Source organism: Corylus avellana, chromosome 5 (assembly GCF_965113065.1).
Source record: "Corylus avellana chromosome 5, dhCorAvel1.hap1.2, whole genome shotgun sequence".
Taxonomy (NCBI): Eukaryota; Viridiplantae; Streptophyta; class Magnoliopsida; order Fagales; family Betulaceae; genus Corylus; species Corylus avellana.
In genome coordinates, this window is record NC_142494.1 from 21,995,796 (window position 1) to 22,016,082 (window position 20,287).

At 34.0% G+C, this 20,287-nt stretch overlaps 3 protein-coding genes and 2 pseudogenes across 5 annotated transcripts; 3 read left to right on the plus strand and 2 right to left on the minus strand.

Annotated features, from left to right (window-relative positions):
• Positions 1–2,600: 2,600 nt before the first annotated feature.
• On the plus strand, positions 2,601–4,407 carry LOC132182597 (putative 12-oxophytodienoate reductase 11). 2 transcript variants are annotated; one of them, XM_088516546.1, is made up of 5 exons: positions 2,601–2,684; positions 3,069–3,209; positions 3,336–3,466; positions 3,543–3,707; positions 3,815–4,407. In XM_088516546.1, exons 1-5 carry the CDS (start codon positions 2,611–2,613, stop codon positions 4,405–4,407), a joined length of 1,104 nt encoding a protein of 367 aa, XP_088372672.1. In that variant the 5' UTR covers positions 2,601–2,610. The 2 variants fall into 2 exon arrangements, with proteins under 2 accessions (XP_088372672.1, XP_088372673.1); XM_088516547.1 differs by having other exon boundaries at positions 3,564–3,707.
• A 4,277-nt stretch (positions 4,408–8,684) lies between these two features.
• On the minus strand, positions 8,685–10,010 carry LOC132174558 (uncharacterized; annotated as a pseudogene).
• A 217-nt stretch (positions 10,011–10,227) lies between these two features.
• On the minus strand, positions 10,228–13,326 carry LOC132174559 (uncharacterized). Its single transcript, XM_059586196.2, has 2 exons — positions 13,267–13,326; positions 10,228–10,842 (listed from the first exon to the last, which is right to left on the minus strand). The coding sequence occupies exons 1-2, from the start codon at positions 13,324–13,326 to the stop codon at positions 10,228–10,230; spliced, it is 675 nt and encodes a 224-aa protein (XP_059442179.2).
• LOC132176287 (12-oxophytodienoate reductase 1-like) lies at positions 13,131–15,435 on the plus strand (annotated as a pseudogene). The gene is made up of 5 exons (XR_015912072.1): positions 13,131–13,363; positions 13,888–14,028; positions 14,268–14,398; positions 14,503–14,667; positions 14,774–15,435. The product of XR_015912072.1 is annotated as a 12-oxophytodienoate reductase 1-like (transcript).
• Positions 15,436–17,988: 2,553 nt separating this feature from the next.
• Positions 17,989–19,998, plus strand: LOC132182502 (12-oxophytodienoate reductase 1-like). The gene is made up of 5 exons (XM_088516279.1): positions 17,989–18,071; positions 18,592–18,735; positions 18,894–19,024; positions 19,101–19,265; positions 19,373–19,998. Exons 1-5 carry the CDS (start codon positions 18,004–18,006, stop codon positions 19,963–19,965), a joined length of 1,101 nt encoding a protein of 366 aa, XP_088372405.1. The 5' UTR covers positions 17,989–18,003; the 3' UTR covers positions 19,966–19,998.
• The last annotated feature ends 289 nt before the right edge of the window (positions 19,999–20,287 follow it).

Consider the following 20,287-nt stretch of genomic DNA (forward strand, 5'->3'; position numbering starts at 1 on the left):
TTCTTCGGTAGTCCCAAATGCCCCCATCTCACCCAATGTATACGTGCTTCATTCTCTTGATGTCCCCACCAAAACTTCTGCATCATAGAATTAATTTCTACGCATAATCCTTTCGGAATAAGGAAGATGCTCATGCTATATGTAGGGATTGCTTGAATGACTGCTTTCAGGAGGATCTCTTTCCCTGCTTGAGACAGAAACTTCAGCTTCCAATCGCTAAGCCTCCTCCAAACTCTATCCTTGACACTCTTGAATGCTTGTTTTCGAGATTTTCCAACAAGGGCTGGCAAACCAAGATATTTGTCATATCTTTGTGTGGCTGGGATTTCTGATAGGCATAAAATCTCCATCTGAGTCTCTGTGGGAGTATTGCGGCTAAAAAAGATGGACGTTTTAGCTTGATTTAATCGCTGCCCCGACGCCATCTCATATGTCTTAAGAATACTTGTCAATCGATTCCAATGCAATGGAGACGCCTTGCAAAATAAGAGACTGTCGTCAGCAAAGAAGAGATGGCTTAACCGAGGGCCCTTCTTGGAGGTTGGAACTCCGGGTAATTCTCCAGTTTCATAGCTTTTTAATGTGGGACAAAGAGTAAGACAAAAATAGAGGGAAAGTTGAAATATTTTTGTTGGAGGAGATAAATGGTTTGAGAGTTTTATCAAAAGTGTATTAATATACATATTTAAACATCACTCTAGCCCAAAAGACTAAGTTAATGAGCTTAGGTTCACTTATGTATATTAACCATTATTTTTCTTTATATTTTTTCAATGTTCCCATCAAAGCCTATTAACTTAGTCTTTTGGGCTAGAGTGATGTTTAAAAATGTATATTAATACACTTTTGATAAAACTCCCAAATGGGGTGGCTGGGGTGGTTCAGCCTCCCCCTTGCTGGCCAATGGGGGTGGCTCTCTAGCTAAAATGATAGTGGCCCGTTACCCCCAATTTTCTACCATTTTTTAAAAAATAAAACAAAAAATTTATTTTAGTTCTCATTATTTTATTAGTTTTTGCATCATACGTGGCAAAAGCATAGGTACCACCTATGATATAATGTAACCGTTATCCAATCTGCTGATTTGGCATCAATATGTGGCATTTGGGACATATGTCACCATTTTAAGCGTGCTGATGTGGAGATCCATTAAATATTTGGATGGAACATGGACAAAAGTACCATATATGTATTTTCAATAATTACATGTACCAGTTGAAACCGAAGGGTCTATTTGATTTTGGGCCTAACAACATGTACCAAAATTGCATTTAACCACTTCTATTTATTCTTTGAACTTACTGAAAAAAGATCAATAAAAGCTATCAAAAGTGCTAGCTAGTAACTTCTTCAGAAATCATTGTATACATCAAAATTACAAACACTTACAGTCCATTTTGCAGTCACTTATATGCGGCTAACATATATTCTTGTGTCAACATTGGAACATTTCCAAAAGAGTAGTTAAATTCACCTTAATAGCCAAATTTGACTATTTTTATACTTTTTTTCTCTTCAACAGAATAGGCTCTTTAATTTTTTTGATCTATTTTGCTATAGTACTAAATAGGCAAAAGAACCTATTCACAGTTCACAACTACAAAAATTTTTAATCATTTCTCTCTCATCCCTTTCACCTTTCTCTCTCACTCCCTTTCTTTCTCTATGATAAAAATAATACTAAAAAAATAATATTTAATTAAATTTGAGAGTTAAAATAGATATTCTGCTGGAATGTGTTATGAAAAACTAATAGTTAAAATAGAAAAAGTGGTATTTTGTGTGGATAAATAGCCACCCTTACTGGAGATGCTCTTATTCGAAGACCGTATACACCTTGTTGCTTTTGTTCTTGGATCATGAATCTCGTAACGGGACTCTTCATGATTGATTAGTGTACATTATCTTGATTTTCATTAATATTTTAGTATGGCTGAATCAAATTATAATTCAGTCAGACTTAATAGAACGCTTGCAGTTTGTTTGCAAAGTTAATTTACAAGGGTAGTAAGTTAGCCCATGTTAGAAGAAAAGCAAATGAAGTGACTTGTAAACTTGCGAAAGAAGCATTACATGAAATTAGAGAATAAGCTTAAATTGAGAAATTTCTAGATTATATTCATGATATTGTATTTGCTTAATAATTTGTTTTTTTCTGGTAGACCGTAACGAAAGAAAGCTATTTGATTGACTTATTATATTTTATTTTTTTTTAAAAAAAAAATTAAAGAAATGAATAAGCAAGCAAGCTCTTTATATCAAAATTTTCTCTTCTTAAATACAATATGATAAATTAATATTTTAAAAATTCTAAAAATCGTAAAAGATAACTCCGTCAATGGTCAATAACACTGGCGGTGAAACGTTGTGGTCTATCGTACAGTTCGTACTCCAAACGTCATGGCAGACGCGTTATGTTTCTGTTGAGGCGTCATAACAGACATCACCAACAACAAATGAGGCGTCATAATAGACATCACCTGAAATAAAAGTCGTGGACTCGTGGTGTTGTCGAATTGAATTCACCCTCCTTATAATGTATAAATACTCAATTGGGACTTTTGCATTTTTTGCAAACTACAAACACAAAACAGAAAAGAATCATTGAAAATGGCTCTTCAAGCTCCCACCCCCATTCCTCTTCTTACTCCTTACAAAATGGGGAACTTCAATCTATGCCATAGGTTTGCACCTTCCAATTTCTGTTTTTTTTTTTTTCTTTTTTTATTTAACTATAATTTTTTTTCCTTTTAGATAAAAAATATTTGTTTCCTCCCAAAACTTATTACAACTTATTTTTTTATACACTTTAGCCTTTGAAATAATTTTAATGCAGGCCGGCTCTCAAAAAAATGCTAAAATTGAACCAAATAGTATCTTATTTATAGATTAAGCCTAAGCTCGGTTTAAATACTAGAAGAGTTGAAATATCATGCCCCATCACTTTTGTTGTCCACGCTAGAAGAGTTGAAATCTATATGCGATTCAGATAGTTTTATTTTCTTTGGTATATATAGAAAGATTTCTTCCTTGATTGAGTTAATTTATCAAGTACTTTCGATTTTCAGAGTAGTTTTGGCACCACTTACCAGAATGAGATCTTATGGCAATGTTCCTCAGCCGAATGCTATTTTATATTATTCTCAGAGAACCTCAAAAGGCGGTCTTTTAATATCTGAAGCAACTGGAGTTTCTGATACTGCTCAGGGGTAATTTTAACTATATATAATAGCTTGGCAAGTATTTTTGAAATTGTGAGAGCATCAATAGGACTCACCTGCTCAAATAATTTTTCTTGAAAACTTAATGAGGTTTCTTTGATGGTGTACGTAAAGGTATCCTAATACACCTGGTATATGGACAAAAGAGCAAGTTGAAGCATGGAAACCCATCGTGGATGCTGTTCATGCCAAAGGTGGAGTCTTCTTTTGTCAGCTTTGGCATGTGGGGAGGGTTTCAAATCAAGGTTTGTCTTTTCACTATTTTGTTGTGAATGGAAAGAATTGAAAGTTTTCTAAGATTTTCATATTGTTTGTCTACAGATTTTCAGCCAAATGGGCAAGCTCCAATTTCTTCTACTGACAAGCCTTTGACCGTTGAGGGATTTGATGGTGCACATTCCACTCCTCCACGGCGGCTAAGGACAGATGAAATTCCTCAAATTGTCAAAGATTTTAGGATTGCAGCAAGGAATGCTATTGAAGCTGGTGAGTTTTCATTTCATAAGCTTTTCTTGTTTTTTAATATCAAACATGATATTTAACATTATACTTATTCACTTTGTAAATTTATGTTGTTTTTGTCTGATACATAGGTTTTGATGGGGTTGAGATCCACGGGGCTCATGGCTATCTAATTGACCAGTTTATGAAAGATGAAGTAAATGATCGAACTGACCAATATGGTGGATCCCTTGAGAATCGTTGTCGATTTGCTCTAGAAATAGTGAAAGCTATTACTAATGAGATAGGAGCAGACAAAGTTGGAATAAGGCTATCTCCTTTTGCAGACTTTATGGAATCTAGAGACTCAAATCCAAAAGCATTGGGGCTTTACATGGCAGAGTCTTTAAACAAATATGAGATTCTTTATTGCCACATGGTTGAGCCAAGAATGAGGAATGCTTTTGAAAAAAGTGAATCCCCACACAGTCTTCTACCAATGAGAAAGGCTTTTAGAGGTACTTTCCTTGTTGCTGGGGGTTATGAAAGAGAAGATGGGAACAATGCCATTGCTAAAAATCATGGAGATCTTGTTGTTTATGGTCGCTTGTTTATATCCAATCCAGATTTGCCTAAGAGATTTGAGCTCAATGCTCCTCTCAACAAATACAATAGAGATACATTTTACATCTCGGATCCTATTGTTGGTTACACTGATTATCCATTTCTTGAAGACACTTCATGATGCAAAAGGAACTTTGTCGGATTATTAGAATTTAATTTTATGTTTTATTTTATTTTCATTGTTAATGGTTTTTGTAATTCAATAAATAGGTGATTGCCATAGAGTATTTTAGGCAATTTACTAAATGAGTGTTCCCCTAAATTATGTTAGGTAAGTAAATAAATGGCGCATTGCCGTAGGGTTTAGTTTGATAGTAGATTTAAGTGTCTCATACTTCAATGAAATAAGTTTTTGGTAGAATAAATTTATGAGAAAGTGATTTTCTCTCTCCTCTTTCTCTTTCTTTCTCATATCTTCTCTCTCTTTGGATTCCCAGCTTCTTCTCTACATATTTAAGCACCACATTATCCTATAAACTGGCATGACCCAATGGCTCTCTAATGAAAAGGCATCAATTGAAACCATGGCTTGTCAAGAAGTAAAACTACAGTTGTGTATGTATTCTATACACTTGCCTCAGTTTTAACCAAGAGAAGTAACAGAGATGTTTGGGAAAAAAAAAAAAAGCATCCATGAAACATGCCAGAATTATTTAAATTAGAGGTCAGTCTTTTTTCCTGTAATTGTCAAAACACCTGGCACGTTTATGCAATTCAACGAGAATAACTTTAGTTAATCCAGGATGCTTTTTGCTAGATAAGCAGCTTTTTACATATCTAAATAATTTGTTTCTGAAGAGAAGTTACAATTAATCTTGATAAGCACACAAGAACTTGAAGTTAATGAAAATCCTTAGCAAGATTCAAGATTTTTTTTTTTTTTTTTTTTTAAAAAAAAAAAATGGCCCACTTGGCTTTCCATTGGAAGTAAATCATTCCAACCAAAACATTGGGGGTAAACAGAATACATACCAGATCATCTTACTGACAACATAAAACATGTTTTGCATTTTTAAATACAAAACATGTGACAATCAGATGTTAAAAGGCGTTAACTTGAAGAATTTCTGTATTGCAAGTCATAATAATTCATGCAGAATAATTCTTTTGAAATGGCAATAAATGAACTGTAAGCATAACTGTAAATCATGGGAGACTTGCAAATTAAATCAATATAGACTTATAAATTAATCAAAGCTTTCCTTCCGTTTTCATCAACTTTATTTTCGTATGGAACAAGTTTACCCTTTGGACCACTACCACATTTCTTAAAACATAAGCGGCGCATGTTGGCTTGTCTTGAAAGACTCTATAGACTCATCATATCGTCACAACAAAGAACTGAGCCTGTAGTAGGAACCTTTCCTGATCAAAGGACCCTGACCGAGCACCAGACTGTCGTACATGTTGAATTTTGGTTTTTAAAGATGCATTTACATATATCAGAATTAGCCATCTGCAAAATTCTAAATTACACGCTTGTTGGCCAAAATTAAAAAGATGTTTAAATTATTTACTAAAGTTAACTAAGCACATAGGAAAATAAACTTTATCTACCTACAATTTATTAACACGTCAACAAACTTAGGAGAGAAATATTACATGTGGACAATTAGTAGAACAAAAAGATGGGAATCAGCATACTTGTTAAGAGGTCATGATCATCATGGAGAGGTTTGGCAACTATTTGTGCTTGGCGGCTGTTGTTTTTTTGTACAGAGTTGGGATTTCATAAAGTTGTATCAGAAGGAAAGTCAAATTTGTATGAAATGACTAAATTCTTGGTATTTCCTTCCACTTATATGATAAGTTTTGCAAATGGAAATACATCAATTTTGTCATTAAGATTCAATACAGACCGGATGTAGTGTAATACTATTGTGAACAAGAAATTCTGTAATAGCAGTAGAGAAGAAGAACAAGAGAGAAAAGATAAAATAAAATAAAATAAAAAGTATGTATCAATTTTCTGAATGTTCTTTTTTATATAGAATTACAGAAGCAGATTATTATTGTTGAAATGGAAATTCCTGACTGTTTAAAAATAAAGAAGTGATAAAATTCTTTATTTTTTTTAATCATCTTCGTACTGAATGGATAAATCCACCATTAATTTTTTGTGGAGTCCACATGAATCTACAAATCTAATAGTTGATATATGGAATATGATCCTCTCCATTTCAGTTAAAATTGAGAGTATCCATTTAGTGTAAAATGAGGGGTAATATTGTAAATTTTGTCCTTCAACTTTAATGTTAAGACAATATTACCCCTCATTTTATAATAAATGGATACTCTCCATTTCAACTGAAATTGAGAGGATCCTATTCCGATATTATATTGAATTTGTAGGATGAAATTGAAAAAATATTGAAAAAATATTGACGTGAATCATTCATCCTAAAAATATGACTGAAATGACATTTTTTGACTGTTGAAAAATAGTTATTGATGTAAAAATTCAAATAAATATATATATATGTTTGTTAGAACAGAACGTGTGCGACGTGCGTAATTGCTAAGTGCGCCAATGCAACGCGGCCATGGCCAGTGCTACTCACTAGGTGACACCACTAGCATGTATTTACCCAAAAGTCATAGAATAAGGAAAGAGAAACCCGTGTAAAGCACAAAAAATTCTCATAGCTTTTTAATGTGGGACAAAGAGTAAGAGAAAAATAGAGGGAAAGTTGAAATATTTTTGTTGGGCGAGATAAATGGTTTGAGAGTTTTACCAAAAGTATATTAATATATATATTTAAACATCATTCTAGCTCAAAAGATTAAGTGAATGGGCTTAGGTCCACTTATGTATATTAACCATTATTTTTTTTTTTTTATATTTTCTCAATGTTCCCATCAAAGCCTCACAAGTGCATGTATACACAACAAATCTTTCCTCACTTGTAAGCTAAAAACTTAATTAAGCTAATAGGCTTGGGTCCACTTATATATATTAACCGCTATTTTTCTTTATATTATCTCAATGTAGTACACAAGCTTACAAGTATATACACACCAATTTTAAATTCGAGGGAAACTTTAATTTTCATAAAATATTTTTCTAACAAGTTGATTGAAGATGCTAGAGTTATTATGAACAGTTTACAAGGATGGCAATTTAAACCATGTTAGAAGATGAACACTCCGTCCAAACACGAGAGGTCAATGGTCAATGCCGGTGGTTAAACATTAATTCTGTGGAGCCGTGGAGGATGGTTATCATGATTCATGCATGCTCCAAACGTCATGGCGGACATGTTCTTTTTATGTTGAGGCGCCATAACAGACATCACCAACAACAAATGAGTCGTCGTAATAGACATGAGCTACAACAAATGAGGCGACAAATATGTTGTCAAATTGGATTCACCCTCCTTTCCTTACTTTTCCTCTGTTTGCGATTCAATGTATAAATACCCAATTGGGTCTTGCACTTTTTTATAAATTCCCCAAGCAAACTACAAACACACAAGCTGTGGAAGAAAACAGAAAAGAATCATTGAAAATGGCTCTTCAAGCTCCCACCATTCCTCTTCTTACTCCTTACAAAATGGGGAACTTCAATCTATGCCATAGGTTTGCATTGCACCTTCCAATTTCTCTTTTATTTTTTTTTTTAGATAAAATATATTTTTTCCTCCTAAAACTATCATTTCAATATCACTTTTTTTTTTTAAATGTTTATTTTAATACACTTTAGCCTCTGAAATAATTTTAATGCAGGCCGGCTTTCCTAAAATTGAACCAATAGTATCTTATTATAGATTAAGAGCCTGTTTGGGATTGCGGTGAAAAATAGAGCTGTTGAATATAGTGCTTTTGCCTGTGAGCTTTTGTCAGAAGTGCTATTACTGAAAAGTTGTTTACATGTTTGGTAACCGCATGTCTTAAGTGCTTTTTTATGTTACTAATGTTTGGTAACAAAACAAAAAAAGTGCTTTTAGTTGAAAAAATGACACTAAAGGACATGTAATGATTTTTTTTTTCTTTTAATATAGGCCGGAAAAAAAAATCATTATGTGACACCAAATATATGTCATTTTACATAAAATCATTACATGTTTTTCAATAAAGGCCTAAGGTTGGTAATGATTATTTTATTTTTTTATTTTTTGCCATTTTATACCAACCTTTTTATATAAAAATGGTTAATGTTAGCTTTCACAAGTAAAAATTATTTTTGTAATGGTTTATGTAATAAAACGTGACAAACGTCAACATATTCTTTTTTTTTTTTAAAAAAAAAAATTATTTGAATTATTTAACACACTTTTTAACACCACAACACTTAAAAGTATTTAACACATAAAAAAGAAAAACATTCAAGGAAATCCATACAACATTTTAAGTAGTTTATAAAAATAAAATAAAATAAATAAAAATAAAAATATAACATTAACGGGTCATAAGTAGATTAGCAATATGATCACGCTCAATGTTCATAGAATTTTCATATGATGTCTCTGATTGTTGTATGCTTGACTCATCTTGTGCTTCGCCATCGCCTATACTGTCAGTAGGTAGTAAATCCTCATCATTATCATATGGTTGGAACTCATCATTCTTTATTGCATGCTTCCTAATGAAGTTATGAAGAGCTGTAGATGCCACGACGATTTTCACTTGTTTATCATAAGGAAAACTTGGCATGCAATGCAATAACTTCCACTTATTTTTCCAAACTCCAAATGTTCGTTCAATAGTGCATCTAAGTGATGAATGTGCATGATTAAAAATTTCATGCATACCCCTCGGTTGGCTTCCGCGACGAAAGTCTGGTAAATGATACCGTTCTCCTTTGTATGGCCCCATGTATCCCTTCATATGAGGATATCCTGCGTCTACCAAGTAATACTTTCCTACAAAAAATATACGAAAAACAATCATAATTTTTTTTTTTTTTTTTCATGTATAATTCATAATTGTTATTTTTATTAAATACAAACCTCTAGGTGGGTGTGGAAATCGCAATCCTTCCTTTCGAATAGCTTCCAAAAAAATGCGTGTATCATGTGCAGTACCTTCCCATCCAGCCTAAACAAAGGTAAAACACATATGAAAATCACAAACAGCCATAACATTCTGAGTAGGAGTCCCTTTTCGACCAATATATGGTATTTGGTTTGATAGAGAAATTTTAACTGGCACATGGGTTCCATCAATGGCTCCAATACAATCTTTGAAGTATGGCCAATACCTTTCATCATCACGAATTTTTCTTGGAACATCCCTAAACTCCTCATCAATAGGATTAATAATGTCAATCGTCATTCTTGGAACAGCCATTAAAACATGAGAAAAATGTCTACTAACTGTTTCTCCTGAATGTTGAAACCTTTCTTGCATTATCCTATTCCCAAACCCATGACCTAAAGTAATCAAAAACATAGCTACCAACTCTTCAACAGTTAATTTCCTAATACCTCTTAAATGATATTTTTCTTTCAACTCTTTACACAAGTAAAGGAATACGTGTATTTCCATTCTGAAATTTTGTTTGCATCTATCAGGATTACCTTGTACAATCTCCATGACCCACTTATAACCTATTTGAGAAGAGGTCCTACAAGGTTCCTTTGCAATATATGGTATATAATAGTTCTCAACAAATTCTACTGCTGCAGCTGCTAGAATAAAAACGTCATTTTCATTTTCATTTTCCTCTTCACCATAATCACTATCACTTGTATCATCTTGAGTGCTATAATCACTATTGTCCATGTCTGTGAGGAAAACAAATAAAGAAATAAACACAAAATAAATATATAAGCACCCATAAAAATAAGAAAAACATCATCCAAACATAGTTATGAAATATTATAATATACTCACCTTAGTACACAAATCAACACATAAAAAAATAAAAAAATAACACTAAAATAAATCCTTACAGCTTTTCAAATAGTTCATAACAAAACAACATTAAAAAATAACAACATTAATCCATGCTACGATGGTTAATTTCTCTATTTCCCATTCGCTTGATAAAGTCAATCTGCAACCATGGCTCTTTAATAGTCACAAACATCTTTCTATGTGATCTCTTAAGAAATACCTCTGCTGCAAACTTAAGGATATCAATGTCATTTTCTCTTTCAGCAATCCCCCGAACAACATCCATGACTTCTTCAATATTACATCCAGGCTTATAGTAGCTCTTAGATGTCATTGTATTCTTACTTTCTATTACATCACAAATACGACTCAAATGTTGACTAACAATTTCAACTCCTTTCTTTCTTTTCTTACATTGAACCGCAAGACCAAACTTCTTATTTCCTTTATCCCGCGTATCTAAATCAGCAGGAATATCATCAATGCCATGTGTATTGAGATTTGGTTCATCATCCAAAACATCTAAACCTTCTACAACATTGTCATATTCATTAAGCATTACTTCTGCACTATCTATGAAACCAATATCATTAGGAACCAACCCTATGGATGGTGCCCAAGATCCCTCCCCAGTGGCAGTTATATCTCTAAACAATATCTCCACCTTCATAGCATAAGCCAAATCTGTCGTGCGAAACTTGGTTGCTTCTGGAACTTTCTGTATTTAGGTTTATGTAAAAATCAATAATAAACATTTGTGCAAATCATTTAAACAAAAAACAAACAAGTACAAATATAATACCTGCAATTTTTTTTCCCACCAATCATCGGGTGCATCAATTGTCTTTTTCACCGGATCCCATCCAAGGCCAGTTTCCTTGCCTATCAATCTCTTCCAAATGTTCCACTCTTTTTTCAAACTATCCCACTTGTTCTTTAGTTGTTTATAGCAATATTGTTTTCCAGTTTTTTCATTAAATTTATCTATCACATTTTTCCATCCTATCTTATTGAAATGTGTCCTTGTGCAGTTACCAGCATGAATCTCAGTAATACATATGTCAAGATAATCTTCTAACAATTTTCAGTCCAAACTACTTTCTTTATTTGAGTATCTGCAGTAGCAGCAACAACGTTGCTTTGACCTTTTTTACTCATGTTTGTTACACAATAAATAAGCTGATAAAATTATAAATGAAAAAGTATGTTAAACATTATTAAAAATTAATAATATGTTTAAAGTGCTAGCTTTGATAAAATGCAAAAAAAAAAAAAATTAAAATTAACATATTGACATGAAAAACATGCATGTCCACAAACAAAAGGGTACCAATAAGCAATATTATCTCAAAACAAGTGACTATTATTATTAACTAATATTACTTTTTGGAGAACTCAATTAAAAAAGTATAAATCAAAAGAGTCAACAATAGTATAAAAATTTACAGTTAAAAAAAAAAAAATGTAAAGTAAGAAAGAAAAACAAGTATATTCTAGAAACAATTTGTAAGTTCTTGTTGGCTTAATTCGGTAAGCAAAATGGTGACCAAAAGTGCCAAGATTCATCATCCATTCAATTACCGTTCGGACGAGAAGAAGTGCCGTTCGGATGCTCGAAGAATTCTATTTTCCTCGAGAGCCTCGTCTGCAATCTCGTTTGCAATCCCGTCCGGACGAGCTCGATAAATAGGAATTCCCGAGAGCCTCGTCTGCAGTCTCGTCTGAACCCCGTCCGGACGAGTTCGATAAACAAGAATTCCCGAGAGCCTCGTCTGCAGTCTCGTCTGAATCCTGTCCGGACGACTTTTACTAAAAAGGTCATATCTTGAGTTTCAAGCCTCTGATTGGAGCAATCTTTGAGGCGTTGGAAAGCTAACTCAAGGATCTACAAAGTCATGTTTCACAAGGTTTAGCTAATTCCAATGTTTACTGGGTCAAAACGGGCGATAAAGAGAAGACTACGAAGCTGGGCGGAATGGCTCGTGTGCAATCTCGTCCGGACGAGATTGCAGACGGCCATGTGTTAAAAACACTTTCTGGCTGTGTTTTGTTGTCCCGTCCGGACGGCACATGTTCCCGTCCCGACGCCGCGTACCTGTAACAGTTTTAAATGAATATAAACTCTTTCCTAGGTCTTGGGATGATGGGGCTATTATAAATACACCTCTATAGGAAGAGAGAGGCACGAATTTCTGCATCTAGAATTCACTTTTGTGTGCTAAGAGGGTAGAGTCTGTTCTCTCTCTTAGAGTGATCGTTTGTGTTTACTTGTTGATTGTTGAAGCGAAGTCAATCGGAGTTCCGGTGAAGGGAGATCACGTAGAAGGATTGTGCCAGCTGTCTCTGGAAAGGGCTACTGCGGTAGAAGGCAAGTGGGTCGCTTGTCTTATACAAGATCGTGTCAATTGCAAAGGTTTTGTAAGTGTGAACATCTTGTAATCCTTTATTCTTTTACTGAGTTAGTTGATTTCCTGGGTTTGGCTGCCCCGTAGAGGTTTTACAATTAGAGAGTTCTCTAATTGGTTTCCTCTTCGTAATCAAAATATCTGTGTTGTTTATTGTTTATTGTTACATATATTTTTGGTTGTTTATTAATTGTTAGGTCAGATCTATTTCCGCATAAATTGTGTGAAACACCTATACATTCAAAATAGGTGTCGTTTGGTGTCGTATTAGGTTTTTTACACAATTAAACAAAAAAAAAAAGTTGAATGAAAAAAATGACAAATTCGGCACTAGTTCCTAGGCAAGAATACCACTAGAACAATCTAGCACTCTTCTAGTGCTTTCATCCCAGCAACCTTTAACACTTAAAGCCACCTTCTTTATCTTCTTCTCCCTTTATCCTCTGTTTTTTTTCTTCTTTGCAGGTCTCTTTTTTTTTTCTTTTTTTTTTTTTTCTTTATCTTTTCTAATGCTCTTCTATGAAGGTCTTGGTTCTTTCATCTTACATCTTGCGACTCCAAAGCCATCTTTTTTATCTTCTTTATTTTTTCTTCTCTGCTTTATTTGTTCTAATATATTTCTCTGCAGGTCTCTCTCGTATGTTGAGCTCTTTCAATTTACATCTTGCAAACTTCTTTTATATATATCAAGATTGGAACAAAAGAGATGAAAATAATCAAAAATCAAACGCACTCACCATAACGAGATGAACCTCTGCTTGATCCTCTCTCCCTGTAGCAGCTCTCAACTGCAGCATAATAATACCTTTGGTTCAACGTGATGCTTATATATGGGTATGGTTGTCAATTGTTGAAATTGGTATGAGTATTTTTGTCGGTTCATAAATTTCATTGAGTGCAAAGTGCGGCTCGCCTTTCGTTCCAGAAGTCCGTTGCACCGAAGCCTCATTTTCGAGCTTCGGCCAAAATGTGATTTTGAGCGTTTCCATTCTCAAAAGCACTGGGGCAATATTTTACCAAACTGTCTCTTTTTTCCTGAAACGGGCTTCTTAAGCCTCAAACGCTCGTTTTGGCTCTGCAACCGCAGAGCCAAACATGCTCTAAGACTGAGCTCGGTTTGAATACTAGAAGAATTGAAATGCCATGCCACATCACTTTTGAGATCCATGCTAAACCAAACTTGCTATGGGAAGTCTATGGCTGAAAAAATGAAGATGTCCTTGTTTCTGCCATAATCATTTCATAAATGGATTGTTTGCTATGGGAAACATATATGTGATTTAGATAGTTTTATTTTCTTAGTATAGAAAGATTTTTTCCTTGATTGAGTTAATTTATCATGTATTTTCTATTTTCAGAGTAGTTTTGGCACCACTAACCAGAATGAGATTTCATGACGATGGTCCTCAGCCGCATGTTGTCTTATATTATTTTCAGAGAACCTCCAAAGATGGTCTCTTAATAGCTGAGGCGACTGGAATTTCTAAAACCGCTCAAGGGTAATTTTAACTACAATAATTTCATAAGTTCTTTTTTAATTGGGATTCACAGCAATTAGCTGCTTATTGTATAGTAGAGCATAAATGAGACCCATTTCGTCAAATAGGTCTTATTTACACTCTCTCGGATTAACTACTCAAATTGCCAACAATAATGTAGACAACTAATTACAATTATCCTCATCCCCTATTTTGCCTAGAAAACTTAATGATTGTTATGTTTCTTTGTTATTGTAAAGGCATCCTCATGCACCCGGAATATGGACAAAAGAGCAAGTTCAAGTATGGAAACCCATCGTTGATGCTGTTCATGCCAAAGGTGGAATCTTCTTTTGTCAGCTTTGGCATGTGGGAAGGGCTTCAAATCGAGGTTTGTTTTGTACCTATGCTCTTGGTTATGCCTTCATGATCCAAAAAAAATTAAGACTAATTTTAATTAGGATTTTTCTTTGTCTATCATATTGTTGTCTACAGATTTTTAGCCAAATGGGCAAGCTCCAGTTTCTTCCACTGACAAGCCATTGACCATTAAGGGAGTTGATGGTGCACAATTCAGTCCTCCACGGCGGCTAAGGATAGATGAAATTCCTCAAATTGTCAATAATTTTAGAACTGCAGCAAGGAATGCTATTGAAGCTGGTAAGTTTTTATTTCGTAAGCTTTTCTTGCTTTTTTATATCAAGAATGATCTTTAACATTATACTTATTCGCTTTGTAAAATAATATTTTGTATCTTTATACATAGGTTATGATGGAATTGAGATCCATGGGGCTCATGGTTTCTTAATTGACCAGTTTTTGAAAGATGGAGTGAATGATCGAACAGACCAATATGGTGGATCAGTTGAAAATCGTTGTTGATTTGCTTTGGAAGTGGTCGAAGCTGTTGTTAATGAGATAGGAGCAGACAAAGTTGGAATAAGGCTATCTCCTTTTATAGACTATATGGAATCCAGAGACTCCAATCCAAAAGCATTGGGGCTTTACATGGCAGAGTCCTTAAACAAATATGAGATTCTTTATTGCCACGTGGTTGAGCCAAGAATGAAAACAGTTGAAGAAAAAATCGAATCCCCACACAGTCTTTTGCCAATGAGGAATGCGTTTACAGGTACTTTCATTGTTGCTGGGGGGTTATGACAGGAAAGATGGAAACAATGCCATTGCTGAAAACCCTGCAAATCTTGTTGGTTATGGTCTTCTGTTTTTAGCCAATTCAGATTTGCCTAAAAGATTTGAGCTTAATGCTCATCTCAACAAGTACAATAGAGATACATTCTACATCTCTGATCCTATTGTTGGTTACATCGACTATCCATTTTTTGAAGACACTGCATGATGTAAAAGGAAAAACTCCAAATATTAGTTTATAAGGGTTATTATTATTTAATTTTAAGAGTCAATGGTATGCAATTTAATAAATGGGCATTGCCCTAAAGTTTAGTCTATTAGTATATTTTATGCATTCTTATACTACAATGAAGGGAGATTTTGATGGAATAAAATTATAACAAAGTAATTCTCTCTCTCTTCTTGCCTCTTCTCTCCCTTTCTCTTCCCAACTTCTTCTCTCTTTCTCTCTTTCTTGGCAACCGCACCACCTTCTCTACTACAAAGTGGCATGATCCAGTGGCTCTCTGATGAAAAGTCATCCATTGAAACCATGAATTGTCAAGAAGTAAATCTACAATAATATGCATTTTATACATTTACCTCAGTTTTAACCCAAAGGAGTAACAGAGAAGTTTTAAAAGTTTGATAGAAAAATGACATCATAAATAAAGCTCTGTTCTTTATAATTGAATATTGCAGATCACTAAAAACCATCACAACTGGTAGTAACATGTTCAGGAACCAATACATCAAAATCACTAACAGTCCATTCTCCAGTCAGCCCTGCAGGGCTAACATATATTTCTGTGCCAACATTAAGTGAAGACCATACACGCCGTGCTGGTTTTGTCCCTGGATCCTGCATATTAACGTATTTGATTAAATGATTAAATTTATTTATTTCTATAAGTTTAAATTTTTAAGATAAGTGGTGGTTTAATACTGCGCAAAATAAGTGTAATATGGCTCCATTAATGCCATATAACTTATAAGGTCCACCTTGAGGTATAGTGACAAAACTCAAGAGCAATAGTATTTGTGAAGATAATTTGTTTTTGAAAAGAAATTACAATTATTCTTTTTAAGTATGGGCTATAGCATATCACTAACACTTTATCATTCCAACCAATACAGTAAGGTAAAAATGAATTTTCTACTCACATGAATGTTTCAAATTTGTCTATACTGTCAGGCGAGCTCAATTCCAGTAATTATGCAAGTAAACTGATTTTGCTTATGGACTAACATGGCCAACAAAGATGGTATAAGATCGTTTCCAATCATAATAATTAAAGACAGGGAAAATTATAGTTTACCCCCTCAAAGTTGTCAGTGTTTTTCAATTTGAATACCAAAGTTTTAATTTTTGCAATCCACCCCCCAAAGTTCCAAATTTTTGCAATTTGACTAATTGTATCCAAAACTTTTCATATTGCCCATAATTTTTATTTTTTTATTTTTTAAAAAAAATTTTAAAAAAAATTTAGGGTGGCCGTAACCATCCCTTTGACCATCTGGCCATTTTTGTAGCCCCAAATTTATTTATTTGTTCATAAAAAATAAAAAATTATGGGCAATATAGAAATTTTGGGATAATATTGGTCGAATTGAAAAAAAATGGAACTTTGTAAGGTAGATTGCAAAAATTAAAACTTTGGTGTTTGAATTGAAAAACGCTGTTAACTTTAGAAGATAAACTGTAATTTTCCCGATTTATGATGCACAAACCTTTAGCTTTTGAATTTCTTCTTGATTCGCTAAGTGGGTTCACAGTTCATGAAATCTACGAATTCAGTACCTTTTCACGGATTCTGAGTCCAATAATTCACTGAGTTTCACTTTATCTTGGGTTTATTCAGTAACACTGTAGACCCGGGAGAATTGCAAGCAGGTATTTTTATAGAAGTTGTAAATCCCAGAGCAGAAACCCATTATATTACAGATTACAAGATCCAATAGGTTCCGATTCCCATTCCTGGGAAGAAACCAAACGGAAAGTGTACGGACACGTAGATGCTTGAAAAAGGGAGAAAAAAGTACGGACACAGCCAGAGAGGGCCCTCCTACGATCTCTTGCAAGAAAGAAATGAAAACAACCCAACATCATGACCGATGAGTGTTACTATGTCCAGATCTGAATCTGAGGAATCACAACTTATAAATTATGCACTTCAAAGTAAGTAATCAGTTCCTGTTAACCTAGCAAATTCACTTTCATCGATAGCCCCCTTCTTAAGCTTTTTCAACAGACACTATTCTCGTGCCAATTCATCGTCGTCTTCAAATGTCTGGGCAGCACGTCTCTGTGGTGGAGAAGAAGCAAGAAGGGAGGAATCACGGAAAAGCCAGAAGGGAAATTTTGGGAAAGAAAGTTCGACTAAGTGATCACGTGCCAGTCACATGATGACTTTTCCATCAGTTAAAACGGTTTAACTAACCAAACGGTCAAATTGCAAAAATATTAAACTTTGTAAATTATATTATAAAGATGGAAACTTTAAACATCAAATTAAAGATCGCCTCAAACTTAAAGATAAAGTGTAATTTTCTCATAAATAATATTTTAAAAATTTATAAAATCGTAAAAGATAACTCGGTCAATGGTCAATAACACTGGGGGTATCGTACTCCAAACGTCATGGCAGACGTTATTTTTATGTTGAGGCGTCATACCAGACATCACCTACAACAAATGAAACGTCATAACTGACATCATTCACAACAAATGTGGTGTTTTTGTCAAATTGGACTCACCCTCCCAAAAGTATAAATACTCAATTGGGTGTTGCATTGTTTTCATTCCCCATTAAGCAAACTACGAACACAAAACTAGTGAAAGAAAACAGAAAAGAATCAGTGAAAATGGCTCAAGCTCCCACCATTCCTCTTCTTTCTCCTTACAAAATGGGGAACTTCAATCTATGCCATAGGTTTGCACCTTCCATTTTTTTTTTTTTTCTTTTTTTTTTTAATTATTATATTTTTTTTTCTTGTAGATAAAATATATTTGTTTTCTCCCAAAACTATCATTTCAATCTCACTTGTAATTAGTAACTTCAACTTATTACAATTTAGGCGTATATGATATAAATGGGGGGTGCTCTCCACACAAAAAAAAAAAAAGGTTTTAAATTTATAATTAAAAACAAATTGTTTTTACTCTACTAGAATTGAACCAATGGTATCTTATTATAGATTAATCATAAGCTCGGTTTGAATACCAGAAGAGTTGAAATGTGATATATGCTAAACCAAACCTCATTTTTTATATATATATGAGCAGTCCACGGCTGAAAAAATGAAGTTGTCTCCCTATTTCTGCCATAATCATTTCATAGGTGGATTGTTTGTTTATTCTTCCTATATGTGATTCTGATAGTTTTATTTTCTTTGGTATAGAAAGATTTCTTCCTTGATTTTGTTAATTTATCATTTACTTTTTATTTTCAGAGTAGTATTGGCACCACTGGGCAGATCGAGATCTTATGGTAATGTTCCTCAGCCACATGCTATCTTATATTATTCTCAAAGAACTTCTAAAGGTGGTCTTTTAATAGCGGAAGCAACTGCAATTTCTGATAGTACTGCTCTGGGGTAATTTTAACTATACTAGTTTGTCAAGTTTTTCTTTTTTTAAAAAAAAAAAAAATTGTGAAAGAGCATGAATGAGAGTCACCTGTTCAAATAAATTTTAGCCAGTCAGTCTTGCTTAGAAGACTTTATGATTGTTAGGTTTCTTTGATGTTGTAAAGGTATCCTAATGCATCCGGTATATGGACAAAAGAGCAAGTTGAAGCATGGAAACCCATCGTGGATGCTGTCCACGCCAAAGGTGGAGTCTTCTTTTGTCAACTTTGGCATGCAGGGAGGGTTTCAAATAAAGGTTTGTCATTTGACTATTTTGCTGTGCATGGAGAGAATTTAATGTTTTCTAAGATTTTCATATTGTTTGTCTACAGATTTTCAGCCAAATGGGCAAGCTCCAATTTCTTCTACTGACAAGCCTTTGACCGTTGAGGGACTTGATGGTGCACATTTCACTCCTCCACGGCGGCTAAGGACAGATGAAATTCCTCAAATTGTCAATGATTTTAGAATTGCCGCAAAGAATGCTATTGAAGCTGGTGAGTTTTCATTTCTTAAGCTTTTCTTGTTTTTTAATATCAAGCATGATCTTTAACATTATACTTATTCGCTTTGTAAAATAATAATTTTTTATCTTTATACATAGGTTTTGATGGAATTGAGATCCATGGGGCTCATGGTTTCTTAATTGACCAGTTTTTGAAAGATGGAGTGAATGATCGAACAGACCAATATGGTGGATCAGTTGAGAATCGTTGTCGATTTGCTTTGGAAGTAGTCGAAGCTGTTGCTAATGAGATAGGTGCAGACAAAGTTGGAATAAGGTTATCTCCTTTTGCGGACTATATGGAATCTGGAGACTCTAATCCAAAAGTATTGGGGCTTTACATGGCAGAGTCCTTAAACAAATATGAGATTCTTTATTGCCACATGGTTGAGCCAAGAATGAAGATAACTGGAGAAAAAAGTGAATCCCCATACAACCTTTTGCCAATGAGAAAGGCTTTTAAGGGTACTTTCCTTGTTGCTGGAGGTTATGAAAGGGAAGATGGGAACAATGCCATTGCTAAAAACCATACAGATCTTGTTGTTTATGGTCGTCTATTTTTAGCCAATCCAGATTTGCCTAAGAGATTTGAGCTCAATGCGCCTCTCAACAAGTACAATAGAGATACATTCTACACCTCTGATCCTGTTGTTGGTTACACTGATTATCCATTTCTTGAAGACACTTCATGATGAAAATTTATGGGATTTTTAGAATTTAATTTTATGTTTTATTTAATTTTTTAAAGTGCTAATGGTATTATTTTTTGTAATTCAATAAATAGGTGATTGTCCTCGAGTATTTTAGGCAATTCAACAAATGGGCGTTACCCTAAATTATAAAAGTAATTCTCTCTATCTCTTCTTGCCTCTTCTCTCCCTTTCTCTTCCCAACTTCTTCTCTCTTTCTCTCTCTTTCTTGGCAATCGCACCACCTTCTCTACTACAAACTGGCATGATCCAACGGCTCTCTGATGAAAAGGCATCTATTGAAACCATGAATTGTCAAGAAGTA